Source organism: Malus domestica, chromosome 11 (genome assembly GCF_042453785.1).
Source record: "Malus domestica chromosome 11, GDT2T_hap1".
Lineage (NCBI taxonomy): Eukaryota > Viridiplantae > Streptophyta > Magnoliopsida > Rosales > Rosaceae > Malus > Malus domestica.
Window position 1 is genome coordinate 6291001 of NC_091671.1, and position 12197 is coordinate 6303197.

A 12197-nucleotide genomic window follows, 5' to 3' on the forward strand; every position below is an offset into this window, starting at 1 on the left:
GTGAGTTTAAGTTTAAAAATTCTAAAAACTCACTTTTTATATTTTTAGAGAATAGACGATATTTTTTAGTTAGTCTTAAGTTCAGTTTTTTAAAATAGTTATACCAAATAAGTTTTTAAAGTCTAAAACTTTAAGATTATTTTTTAATTTAAAAAGTGGAATTTAAGTTGAATACCAAGCCCTAAACTTTTATGTGTTTTGACTCTTGTTGGTTGCCGACATAGTCTTTTGACTCTTTTCGCATCTATAACTACTAGAAAAACCGGGACGTGAACTGTGGTGGGCTGAGTATATTGGTTTTATAAGCAACACCGTACTTACCACATTTATATTAATTTTTTTGGCACTAGGACCAACTAATAAATGTGAGTTTCATTTTTATTAAAAATTGATATAAATATAGTATGAAAAATGTGGTAAAAATAACGTTTTGTAGTTTTATTTGAGTGTGGGGGCATGTACCCAGTCTTGCCTTGGCTAGCTCGAAGAGGTCTTTTAGTGTGTCGAAAACGAACGTTGCACTAAATGTAATAATATAACTAATTAATTTTTTTTAAATTCTAACCAACTGTATTATAGAAGTTAGTGTAGACATATTGTTGATATCGAAAAATTTCTCCCAGCGACAAAATAGAGAGTACGTAAGCAATGATTCATGGGAGAGCCATATAATATTTAAGTTTTATATATATACATCCTTTTGCCGTACTCTTTTTCGCATTTTGCAGTTTAATACGTAGTTCAAATTAAGCATTTTTATCCCATAGAAGAATATCACTATATGTATGTGTGTGGTTGATGTGCAAAGAAAGTAGGAAGTAGAAAGTAGAAAGTAGAAACCAGAAAGAGTGAAAGAACAACCGAGAAAGATGAAGAAAGTGGAACTAGTGTTCATCCCAGCACCAGGAGCAGGCCACCTTGTACCAACGCTGCAATTCGCAAAGCGTTTGATCGATCGCAACGACAGAATTTCGATCACCATTCTTGCCATCCAGTCATTCTACCCAACCACTCTAAGTTCATACACAAAATCGATTGCAGCCTCAGAACCCCGAATCCGATTCATTGATGTCCCACAACCTCAATATCGACCTCCGCAAGAGATGTACAAGTCACGAGCAAAGATCTTCTCTCTTTACATTGAGAGTCACGTCCCCAGTGTCAAGAAAATCATCACCAACCTCGTCTCCTCTAGTGCTAATAGTTCAGATTCGATTCGTGTTGCTGCTTTGGTAGTTGATTTATTCTGTGTGTCCATGATTGATGTGGCCAAAGAACTCAATATTCCTTCTTATCTTTTCCTGACAAGCAATACAGGATATCTAGCTTTCATGCTCAACCTTCCAATTCTTCATGAAAAAAACCAGATTGCTGTTGAAGAATCCGATCCCGATTGGTCAATCCCAGGTATGTTTCTGACAATCACAAGTGTTTTTTAATGCGTTTAACATGAAAAGTTACAAGTGTTTCTAAGTCATAAAGACTCTTTCTGGAGAAGCACATGCAAGTGGTTTCTTCACGAAGCATTTCAAGTCATTTTTCAGGAAGCAATTGACTTTTTAATAAACAAAAATCAGCATGTCATATGAAATCATTTCTAGCATAGATGTTTAGAGTAAAAGTGCTTTCTGCAAAATGAAATTTCACTGTATCAAACGAGTACAATGCTATCTCCACCGAAAAAGACCAACATGTCCAATGTTTAAAGATGCGCCCCCTTAGACTTCATTGCAGTTGAAAAGTTGTGATTTCTTGGAGTTTGATTCTTACACTGAAAATTTTCGACACTTAGGTATTGTCCACCCGGTTCCTCCTAGAGTTTTGCCTGTGGCCTTGACAGACGGTAGCTGCTCCGCTTACATCAAGTTGGCTTCAAGATTTAGAGAGACTAGAGGCATTATAGTAAACACATTTGTAGAGTTAGAGACACACGCTATCACATTGTTTTCCAATGACGACCGAGTCCCTTCACTGTACCCAGTCGGGCCAGTGATCGACCTGGATGACGGTCAGGCACATTCCAACCTAGACCAGGCACAGCGCGACAAGATCATCAAATGGCTTGATGACCAGCCTCAGAAATCTGTTGTGTTTTTGTGTTTTGGTAGCATGGGAAGCTTTGGGGCAGAGCAAGTGAAGGAAATAGCTTTAGGGCTTGAACAAAGTGGGCAGAGGTTTTTATGGTCCCTGCGCATGCCGTCCCCCAAAGGCACCGTCCCAAGTGATTGCTCAAATCTTGAAGAAGTTTTGCCAGATGGGTTCTTGGAGAGGACCAATGGGAAGAAAGGGTTGATATGTGGGTGGGCCCCACAGGTGGAGGTCCTGACCCACAGTGCAACCGGAGGGTTCTTGTCGCACTGCGGGTGGAACTCGATCTTGGAGAGCTTGTGGCATGGCGTCCCTATTGCGACGTGGCCCATGTATGCAGAGCAGCAGCTCAATGCTTTCTGGATGGTGAGGGAGTTGGGGATGGCGTTGGAGATGAGGCTGGATTACAAGACAGGCAGCGCTGACGTGGTGGGGGCGGACGAGATTGAGAGGGCTGTGGTTGGTGTGATGGAGAAGGATAGTGAGGTGAGGAAGAAGGTGGAAGAGATGGGAAAGATGGCTAGAAAAGCTGTGAAGGATGGAGGGTCTTCATTTGCTTCTGTTGGGAGATTTATTGAGGATGTGATTGGTGAGAATTAGGGTTTTAAGTAGTGGTTGTTAATTTTTTAAGTTTAAGAACTCATGAATGTACTAATTTTTCCTTGTTCTTGTATGTTGATTGATGCGATGAAAGTTAAGCACGCACATTAAACCCTATTTTGACAATTGTAGTATATGTATAAGTACGGATTATTCTGGACCGGGGATTAGGAGGGATTGCTAATCTAAACTAAACTGACTTACAAAAAGAAACTTAAAAACACTTAACTAGACTCTATAGACTCAAAACACTTAAAAACACAAACTAAAACAAATTCTAACTAATTAGACACACTAAAGTAAAGGGGAATTGAGTTTTGGACGAATTTGAAATAAACAAGCAAGTTATAAAACTAGGCAGATTCTAAAATGAATTTGAGAAATAAAATGATGGATGAATTAGTTAGAGGTCCATTCTTCACACATGACACTCTTGTACATGAATCGATTTCCAATTGCTTTTTAATAAACTATTATGCTGAACACCCCAGATTAACCGTGATGCACAAATTAACCATCAGATTTTCATTTACTCATTGAATTGGATGAATGCATGCGACAACCTAAATCATTATCTAAAAGTCCCCTATATGAATGCATAATAGAGATACAATCAGAGATCATTACGTTCAATGAAAATCATAAGTGTTGACGAGGCAATTATAACTATGAATGCATGATACAATTGCCAAGAATTCAATTAACGTGATTGTGATAAACAACCTTTACTACTCATGAATATAAACTTGTAACGATTAGGTGAAACTCATTTATATTCTAGCATCTAATTCATGCATGAAAATTAAGTATGCATCCTTAATAAACATACAAGAATCAGTTATGAATAAAATAGATAATTGAATTGCAATCACAACTTATCAAATCACAATTGGAAGAAATCAATTCATATCTCAAGCATGTTCATGGCTTCAAACTTCCCCCTAACTAAATGGGGGTTTAGCCACTCATAATTGCAACAAAATCAGAAAATGAATTTAACATTGAAAACAAAAGAAAGAAAACACTTAAACGCTCAAACGATTCAAGTTGACAGCACGCACGTCCAAGCATTTTCTTTTCCTTCCTTTACTACGGCACAAGGTGTTGGTAAATGTTTGAAGGTTTGTTTGTATGGAGGAATGGATGTAAATATGAATGGATGTGTTTGGATGAAGGTTGTATTGAAATGGGAGTGAATGATCTAAAAAAATATATGAACTAAATTTATGTTACACACACACTTCCTTTTATAGAGGAAGTGCAAGACAATGGAGGGGGACATAGAGTGGTGTTGAAATGATTCAAAGGTGAAAGTGAAGTAATGATGCAAAGGTGAAAGTGAAAGTGAAGTAATGATGCAAAACATGGGTAAAATGGAGTGGTGTTGAAATGATTCAAAGGTGAAAGTGAAAGTGAAGTGGTGTTGAAATGATTCAAAGGTGAAAGTGAAGTAATGATGCAAAGGATGAGGGGTAAAATGGAGTGGTGTTGAAATGATTCAAAGGTGAAAGTGAAGTAATGATGCAAAGCATGAGGGGTAAAATGGAGTGGTGTTGCAACAATGAATGCAAGTAGGGAACATGAATGATTGTGCACATGGTAGAGAAAGGAAAGAGAGGTGGAATGGTGTAGAAATGAGTCAAGGGTTAAGGTGGATTGATGATTGATGCAAGAAATTTGGAATGATGGAGGGAACAAGGGTGGTGCTCGGCAATGAGTGAATGAAATAGACAAGGAATGTTGTTGGAACTTAGGGACATTGAGGATTAGGAAAGATTAGATCAAAATAAGGTAATCTTGACTCATGTTTCTTCTTTGGTTGCTGAGCTCTTTGTCATTAATTATTCTTTATTTTTAACACATTTCAAGCCTCTTTATTCTTCAATTTCGTCCATCCACCTTGCTCCATGCATGTGCTATCCATTCCAAGCCCAAAACTGCTCCAAAATGCAGCAAAATTGTACCTTATTGCTTTATAAGGCCTATGGACCTACAAACACACGAAAATAACTTAAAATACATAATTAACTAAGAAATAACAACATAAATGAATGAGAACAAGCTAACTCAGTTGCATAAATATGCTCCTATCATTGATTATGAATTTATCAGCTTGTAATTTATATGTTTTAGTTCTACAATGATAAATCAAACAAAACGATTTTGTAAATTTGTTAGGAAAGAGGGTTTTGGAGTTTGTGACATTGAGCCCCCACGTTGTCGGATGAGATTTAAGTTCAAATCTCGCGGATGAAAGTAGTTGAATAACATTGCTTACAGAAAACGGGATTTTGTAAATTCATCTTCATACCCTGCTTCTTTGTGTAAACATGTATCAAGCCACCAAGACAATTGCTCTCAATTGAGCACAGGCTGCCAGAGTACTAACTAGAGTGACTTCGTCAGGTTTCGGGCTCTTCCTTTTCTGCAAGTCATGAAAATCGCCAAAGCCTCCTTTGGCTTGTCACTTTGTTCATAAGACGAAATGAGGACATTCCATGCAGCAATGTCTTGACCAGGCATTGCAGCGAAAACCCACCAAGCCTCATCATAATTTCCTGACTGAACATACCCATCAAGCATTGTAGTCCACGAGAAAATATCCTTCTCCGACATCCTATCAAACAATCTTTTCGCTTCCTCAATGCTCCCACATTTCACACACATATCAAGCATAGCATAGCATTGTTCAAAGTCAAGTTCTCTCCATTTTCATTCCTTTCAATACAAGAACAAACCCACCTCCCAAACTCCAAATCCACCTTCTTTGCGCAAGCTGACAACACACTCACCATCATTCGGCTTCACATTCTCCTCATCCATCTCCTTAAACAACTCCAAGGCTTCCTCTGGACAGTTCCTCTGCGCAAAAGCCGTGATCATAGAATTCCAAGACACAACATCTTTCTTAGTAGTCTTCACGAAGACCCACCATGCGAAATCCAAATCCTCGCATGACCCATAGAAATGAACCAGAGAATTGAGAATATCAACATCCGAACCAAGCGAGGCCTTTATCACCATGCCATGAAACCCTCTTCTGAGCTTCAAAACTCGGAGCTCTGAAGCCGCCTTGATCACAAACGGGTAAGTAAACTTATTGGGACTTTCCACACAGCAATAAAGCATTTCCAGAAGTACAAGGATGCTTTCAGTCGGGTCGGTGCTCGACGCATAAGCGAGTATGAGGGTATTCCAAGATAAGAGATTTGGTTGAGGAATTTGATCGAACACTTGGCATGCATAGCGAGGCTGGAGCTGGAGAAGAGGGCACAGGTGGTGATAAGCTTGCTGGTGGAGTAAGGGTCGGAGAGAAGGCCTGTACAGAGCATTTGGACGTGGACTTGCTTCAGCTGCTTGAAGCTGGTGCAGTGGTCGATTGAGGAAAGAGGTGGGTCGCTTGAGAAATGAAGGTCGTTAGTGGCGGTTGGGGATGGAAGGTTTGGTAGGTGACGTGGCAGAGAGATAAGGTGGGTGCTTAGAGTTGCCATCTCTTCTATAGTCACTCAAGCTCGTGGTTTTTTAAGAGCAACTCCAGCGTGAGAGCTATTTCCAGGCTATTCACTATTTAATCCATCTAATCAATAGTAATTACCCTTAATAAATAGTAATTACCTTAGCAATTGTTTTTTGCATCTCCACCCCTGCACTGAATAACCTTGGCAATTGGCAATAAAATATTAATATATTTTTTTTAAATTAATATTATATTATTAATTTATATTTTCTTTTTGGTCTTCCCGAAACTTCTACCATTTATCTTTCGTCTTCCTTCCCACTCTCTCACTCCCCTCCCTTCTCTCCTCTACGCCCACCTAACCCTCTTCGATCCCCTGCACATCCAACATTCCCCTCCTTCTTCGATTCCACTCTTCTTTCCCCTGATCCTTCCCTACCCTACCCACCTCTAGCTCACCACCATACCCTAACCCCACCCATTTGACGGCCGGTGGTCAACAAAACCCAGATTTACGGCCAGAGAGTCGGTTTGACGGCGGTGGAGAACAAAACCCAATGGTCGGAGAAGACGGTGGTGGGGAGCACAAACCAAGCGGCCAAATCAATTTTTTAATATTTTCAATTTTTCTTTAAATTTTTGCGTTGAATATGGCCTCTGTTATGGAATATTTGGTCTGATTTGGATTTTTTTCTACATTTATTGTGGATTCGGATCCCATATGCCATCAGTCTCGGCGACGAACTTCGGCGAGAGCTGTTAAGTTTGAAGCCAGAGTTTTACATTTTTTTAATTTTTTATTAATTTTTTTTATATTTTTATTAATTTTATATTATGGATGACGTCGTCCTGACGTCAGCCCACGTCACATGGCCCTCAGGCTCTCGGGCTGGCAATCCTTGCTGGGCATGTTGCTCGGGCCTCGCCTGTCCCTTGGGCTCCCATACGCTAGACCCTATCCCCCCAGCAATTTGGCCCTGTTTGCTGGCTTGTCCCTCGAGTAACCTCCCCCGTTGGAATTGCTCTAATTGCTCGAAGGAGGTTGTAGCTTGTGAGAACGCTCCTTAAGTTTTTTGAGGAGGATTGACCTCATGGAATAAGGATTCTCTCTGGATCCTCAAATCGTGTTCGTACATCGTATATTATGTGGTCAATTTTTATCAAGTACTATTCATATTTAATTTTAAATAAAAGTATTTAAAATAATTTATACGATGAATAGACACGATTTGAAGATCTCTAAGATCCTCACGAAGAAAATCCAGAGAGAATCCTCATTCTTTAGACTTAACCAATGAACCTATTTAAAGTGACTCATTTTGTACTAGAGAAGCATGTGCATGAACAATGGATTCATTTTACCTTCTTAGGTGGGGAAGTTCTAGAAACATTTCCATACTTTGTGCTTGAAGTATTTCACTTAATTTTCTCTACAGTATTGAACTTTGGCGATATTTATTATGTACTTTTAGGACCCGAGTCTCCATTATTTGATTATTCACTTAATCTTGTTAGTTATAGGTGCTTTTCTTCTAGTATTCAAGACTCTAAGAACACATCTCTTCTTGTGGATACACATAATATTTTGAGTTTAGTGAATATAAGATTCGAGTGAATGGAAAAGAAAAAACAAAAGATCAATTCCACTTTGAAGAAACACAATATAAAAATAGACTTGTTTATAAAATTTATTATATAGATGAGAATCAAGAACAAGAAAATTCAAAGTCAAAACTATTTAAAAAAAAGATATTTTTTCGTTCGAAAAACGTATTGTGATTATTTTTTTTTTTACAATAATCGTTAAAATCGCCCATTACGATATATAGAAAACAATCGATTTGAAAAGTTTGAAAATTTTGAAATGTCACAAATTTTTTTTAGTATGTCAAAGTGATGGAAAAGAAAGAATATCTTTTACATATCCACCAAGTTTCTATTTTTGAAATGATACAAAGAGATGTCTCTGTTCACAAAAGAAGTGTTCCCCTTTTAATGAATTTTTATAAGGGTAATGCAATGACGTGTCACCAATAGAAAGTGACAATAGAAAGTAAACACATTAATCAATACTTAAGTAATAATTCAATCATCAACAACTACATCATTGTATTTATAAAATTTAATTTAAAATTTTAATCTCTCTAGTATTACTCTTTTTATAATCACTAAAGTTGCAATATCCTACGTGATAATTTCAAATGATCAGTAGGCGGTAATGCAATATCCTACAAAATAATTGTGGTTAGGTACCATCTAGCCAGAAAACTGAACTTTTATGTGTTTTTTGTGTGGCTAGTTTTTCTGTTCTTGTTGGTTGCTGCCATGGTCTTTTGACTCTTTTCGCATCTATCACTACAAGAAAAACTGGGACGTGAACTGGTGGGCTTATATTCATTGTGGTGGGTTGAGTATATTGGTTTTACAAGCAATGTTATACTTACCACATTTATATTACATTTTTCATGGTAGTAGGACCAACTAATACATGTGAGCCTTATTTTTATTAAAAATAATACAAATATGATATGATAAAAATAACATTTTTTTAGTTTTATTTGAGTGTGGGGGCATGTACCCAGTCTTGCCTTATAGCTAGGAGAGGTATTTTAGTGTGTCAAAAACAAACGTTGCACTAAGTGTAATAATATAACTAATCGAATTTCTTATTTTAAAGTTCTAACCAATTGTATTATAAAAATGAGTGTAGCCGTGTTGCTGGTATTGAAAAAATTCTCCCAGCGGCAAAATAGACAGAGTACTTAAGCAATGATGTAGGGGAGGGCCATATAATGTATTAGTTTAATATATATGCAATCAAATCCTTTTGCCGTACACTTTTTCCGCATTTTGCAGTTTAATACGTAGTTCAAATCAAGCATTTGTATCTAATAGAAGAAGAACATCACTATATTTATGTGTGGTTGATGTGCAAAGAAAGTAGTAAGTAGAAACCAGAAAGAGTGAAAGAACAACCGAGAAAGATGAAGAAAGTGGAACTCGTGTTCATCCCATCACCAGGAGCAGGCCACCTTGTACCAACGTTGCAATTCGCAAAGCGTTTGATCGATCGCAACGACAGAATTTCGATCACCATTCTTGCCATCCAGTCATCCTTCCCAACCACTCTAAGTTCCTACACAAAATCGATTGCAACCTCAGAACCCCGAATCCGATTCATTGATGTCCCACAACCTCAAGATCGACCTCCGCAAGAGATGTACAAGTCACGAGCAAAGTTCTTCTCTCTTTACATTGAGAGTCACGTCCCCAGTGTCAAGAAAATCATCACCAACCTCGTCTCCTCTAGTTCTAATAGTTCAGATTCGATTCGTGTTTCTGCTTTGGTAGTTGATTTCTTCTGTGTGTCCATGATTGATGTGGCCAAAGAACTCAATATTCCTTCTTATCTTTTCCTGACAAGCAATGCAGGATATCTAGCTTTCATGCTCCACCTTCCAATTCTTCATGAAAAAAACCAGATTGCTGTTGAAGAATCCGATCCTGAATGGTCAATCCCAGGTATGTTTGTGACAATCACAAGTTCTTTTGGATGCGTTTAACATAATTTTTTTAAGTGTTTCTGAGTCATAAAAGCTCTTTCTAGAGAAGCACATGCAAGTGGTTTCTTCACAAAGCATTTCAAGTCCCTTTTGAGGAAGCAATTGACTTTATAATAAACAAAAATCAACGTGTCATATGAAATCATTTCTAGCATAGGTGCTTACGAGTAAAAGTGCTTTGCAGAAGAAATTTCACTGTATCAAACGAGTACAATGCTATCTCCCCCCAAAAAGACAAACATGTCCAATGTTTAAAGACGCGTTGTAACAACATATTTTTAGATTTCATTGCAGTTGAAAAGTTTCGATTTCTTGGAGTTGGATTCTTACACTGAAAGTTTTCGACACTTAGGTATTGTCCACCCGGTTCCTCCTAGAGTTTTTCCAGTGGCTTTGACAGATGGTAGCTGCTCCGCTTACATCAAGTTGGCTTCAAGATTTAGAGAGACTAGAGGCATTATATCAAACACATTCGTAGAGTTAGAGACACATGCTATCACATTGTTTTCCAATGACGACCGAGTCCCTCCAGTGTACCCAGTTGGGCCAGTGATCGACCTGGATGATGGTCAGGCACATTCCAGCCTAGACCAAGCACAGCGCGACAAGATCATCAAATGGCTTGATGACCAGCCTCAGAAATCTGTTGTGTTTTTGTGTTTTGGTAGCATGGGAAGCTTTAGGGCAGAGCAAGTGAAGAAAATAGCTTTAGGGCTTGAACAGAGCGGACAAAGGTTTTTATGGTCCCTGCGCATGCCGTCACCCAAAGGCACAGTCCCAAGTGATTGCTCAAATCTTGAAGAAGTTTTGCCAGATGGATTCTTGGAGAGGACCAATGGGAAGAGAGGGTTGATATGTGGGTGGGCCCCACAGGTGGATATCCTGGCCCACAGTGCGACCGGAGGGTTCTTGTCACACTGCGGGTGGAACTCGATCTTGGAGAGCTTGTGGCATGGCGTCCCTATTGCGACGTGGCCCATGTGTGCAGAGCAGCAGCTCAATGCTTTTAGGATGTTGAGGGAGTTGGGGATGGCGTTGGAGATGAGGCTGGATTACATGACCGGCAGCGCTGACGTGGTGGGGGCGGACGAGATTGAGAGGGCTGTGGTTGGTGTGATGGAGAAGGATAGTGAGGTGAGGAAGAAGGTGGAAGAGATGGGAAAGTTGGCTAGAAAAGCTGTGAAGGATGGAGGGTCTTCATTTGCTTCTGCTGGGAGATTTATTGAGGATGTGATTGGTGAGAGTTGGGGTTTTAAGTAGTATGGGTTGCTAATTTTGTAAGTTTAAGAAATCTTGAATGTACTAATATCTCCATGTTCTCGTATGCCGTTTATGAATTTATCAGCAAGTAATTTATATGTTTTCCTTCTACAATGATAAAGCAAACGAAACGAGTTTGTAAATTTGTTAGGGAAGAGGGACTTTGGAGTTTGTGACATTTGAGTTCCGACGTTGAATCTCGCCAATAAAGTAGTTGAATAAGATCTCGGAAAAAAAAAAATGAGAAAAATTGGAGTTGAATAATACTATGCCTATATTAAAAGATTTTGGTTATCACATATTAATCAATGATATAAATGCATATACAAGGATAGATGAGAATCATATGAGAAAAGATCAAGAAGCTTCCAGATTTTTACAAATTGACATCTTTTCTTGCAGACCAAGAACTTCAGTTTATCATTTACTCATTTCTTGCTATCAAATTAACCATAACTTCACTACCCCAAATCAAACCTATTAATCTCCTCGAAGAAGAAACGAAATGAAACCAACCATCTCAGTAATGTCAATTATTTGCTAGTAACACGGTGTCGACGCTTAATCCTCTGCGGTTTCAACTAAATTGAAGAAACAATGACACATGTTTGGGTTACATGATGCAAATGAACAAATTCGGTATATCCTGTATATCGGTTTCATCATGCTTTAATAGAGATTCAAACAGATTCAACTCAATATTAACAAACTAACAAACTCTTTGCATTTGGATGATTAAGTTTAAAATGAGGATTAATATCGTTTTGTTTACGAGGATTTTTACTGAGTGAACGAAATAACATTTTCATTTTGGTGACTTTGATCCAACACAGTTGATTTCACTAATCCAGACCTATCTTCCTCTAAATTCTCTAAACCATACAATCCTAGTGCAACCAAACTCGAATCTCGTCAATGATGAGTTAGTTACCAATTTGTCCTCCAAGTGGGCTTATAAGTTACATGCATTGTGTGGGGCTGGGACTATATTGATTTTTGATTCACGTACTAGTTTAATACATTAATTACATTAACATTGAACAAAAGTTTATGCAGTGTGGGGGCATATGCCCACTCTTGGCCTTAGGTAGGTCCGCCAGTGAGAAAAATGAAAATAATAGTAGGTGAGTAATGACGTAGGGGAGTAGAAAATTTTCATTGTGACGGGAATACGGATGGTACACCACGTGTTTTTATGTAAGTGGTGAGAAATTTTATTTTTTGAGAGA

At 38.4% G+C, this 12197-nt stretch overlaps 2 protein-coding genes and 1 pseudogene across 2 annotated transcripts; 2 read left to right on the forward strand and 1 right to left on the reverse strand.

Annotated features, from left to right (window-relative positions):
* Positions 1-667: 667 nt before the first annotated feature.
* LOC103447412 (UDP-glycosyltransferase 71K1-like) lies at positions 668-2814 on the forward strand. Its single transcript, XM_008386598.4, has 2 exons — positions 668-1407; positions 1793-2814. The coding sequence occupies exons 1-2, from the start codon at positions 870-872 to the stop codon at positions 2686-2688; spliced, it is 1434 nt and encodes a 477-aa protein (XP_008384820.3). The 5' UTR covers positions 668-869; the 3' UTR covers positions 2689-2814.
* Positions 2815-4781: 1967 nt separating this feature from the next.
* Positions 4782-6179, reverse strand: LOC103447652 (pentatricopeptide repeat-containing protein At2g29760, chloroplastic-like; annotated as a pseudogene).
* Positions 6180-8983: 2804 nt separating this feature from the next.
* On the forward strand, positions 8984-11066 carry LOC103447411 (UDP-glycosyltransferase 71K1). The gene is made up of 2 exons (XM_008386596.4): positions 8984-9667; positions 10061-11066. Exons 1-2 carry the CDS (start codon positions 9130-9132, stop codon positions 10966-10968), a joined length of 1446 nt encoding a protein of 481 aa, XP_008384818.2. The 5' UTR covers positions 8984-9129; the 3' UTR covers positions 10969-11066.
* The last annotated feature ends 1131 nt before the right edge of the window (positions 11067-12197 follow it).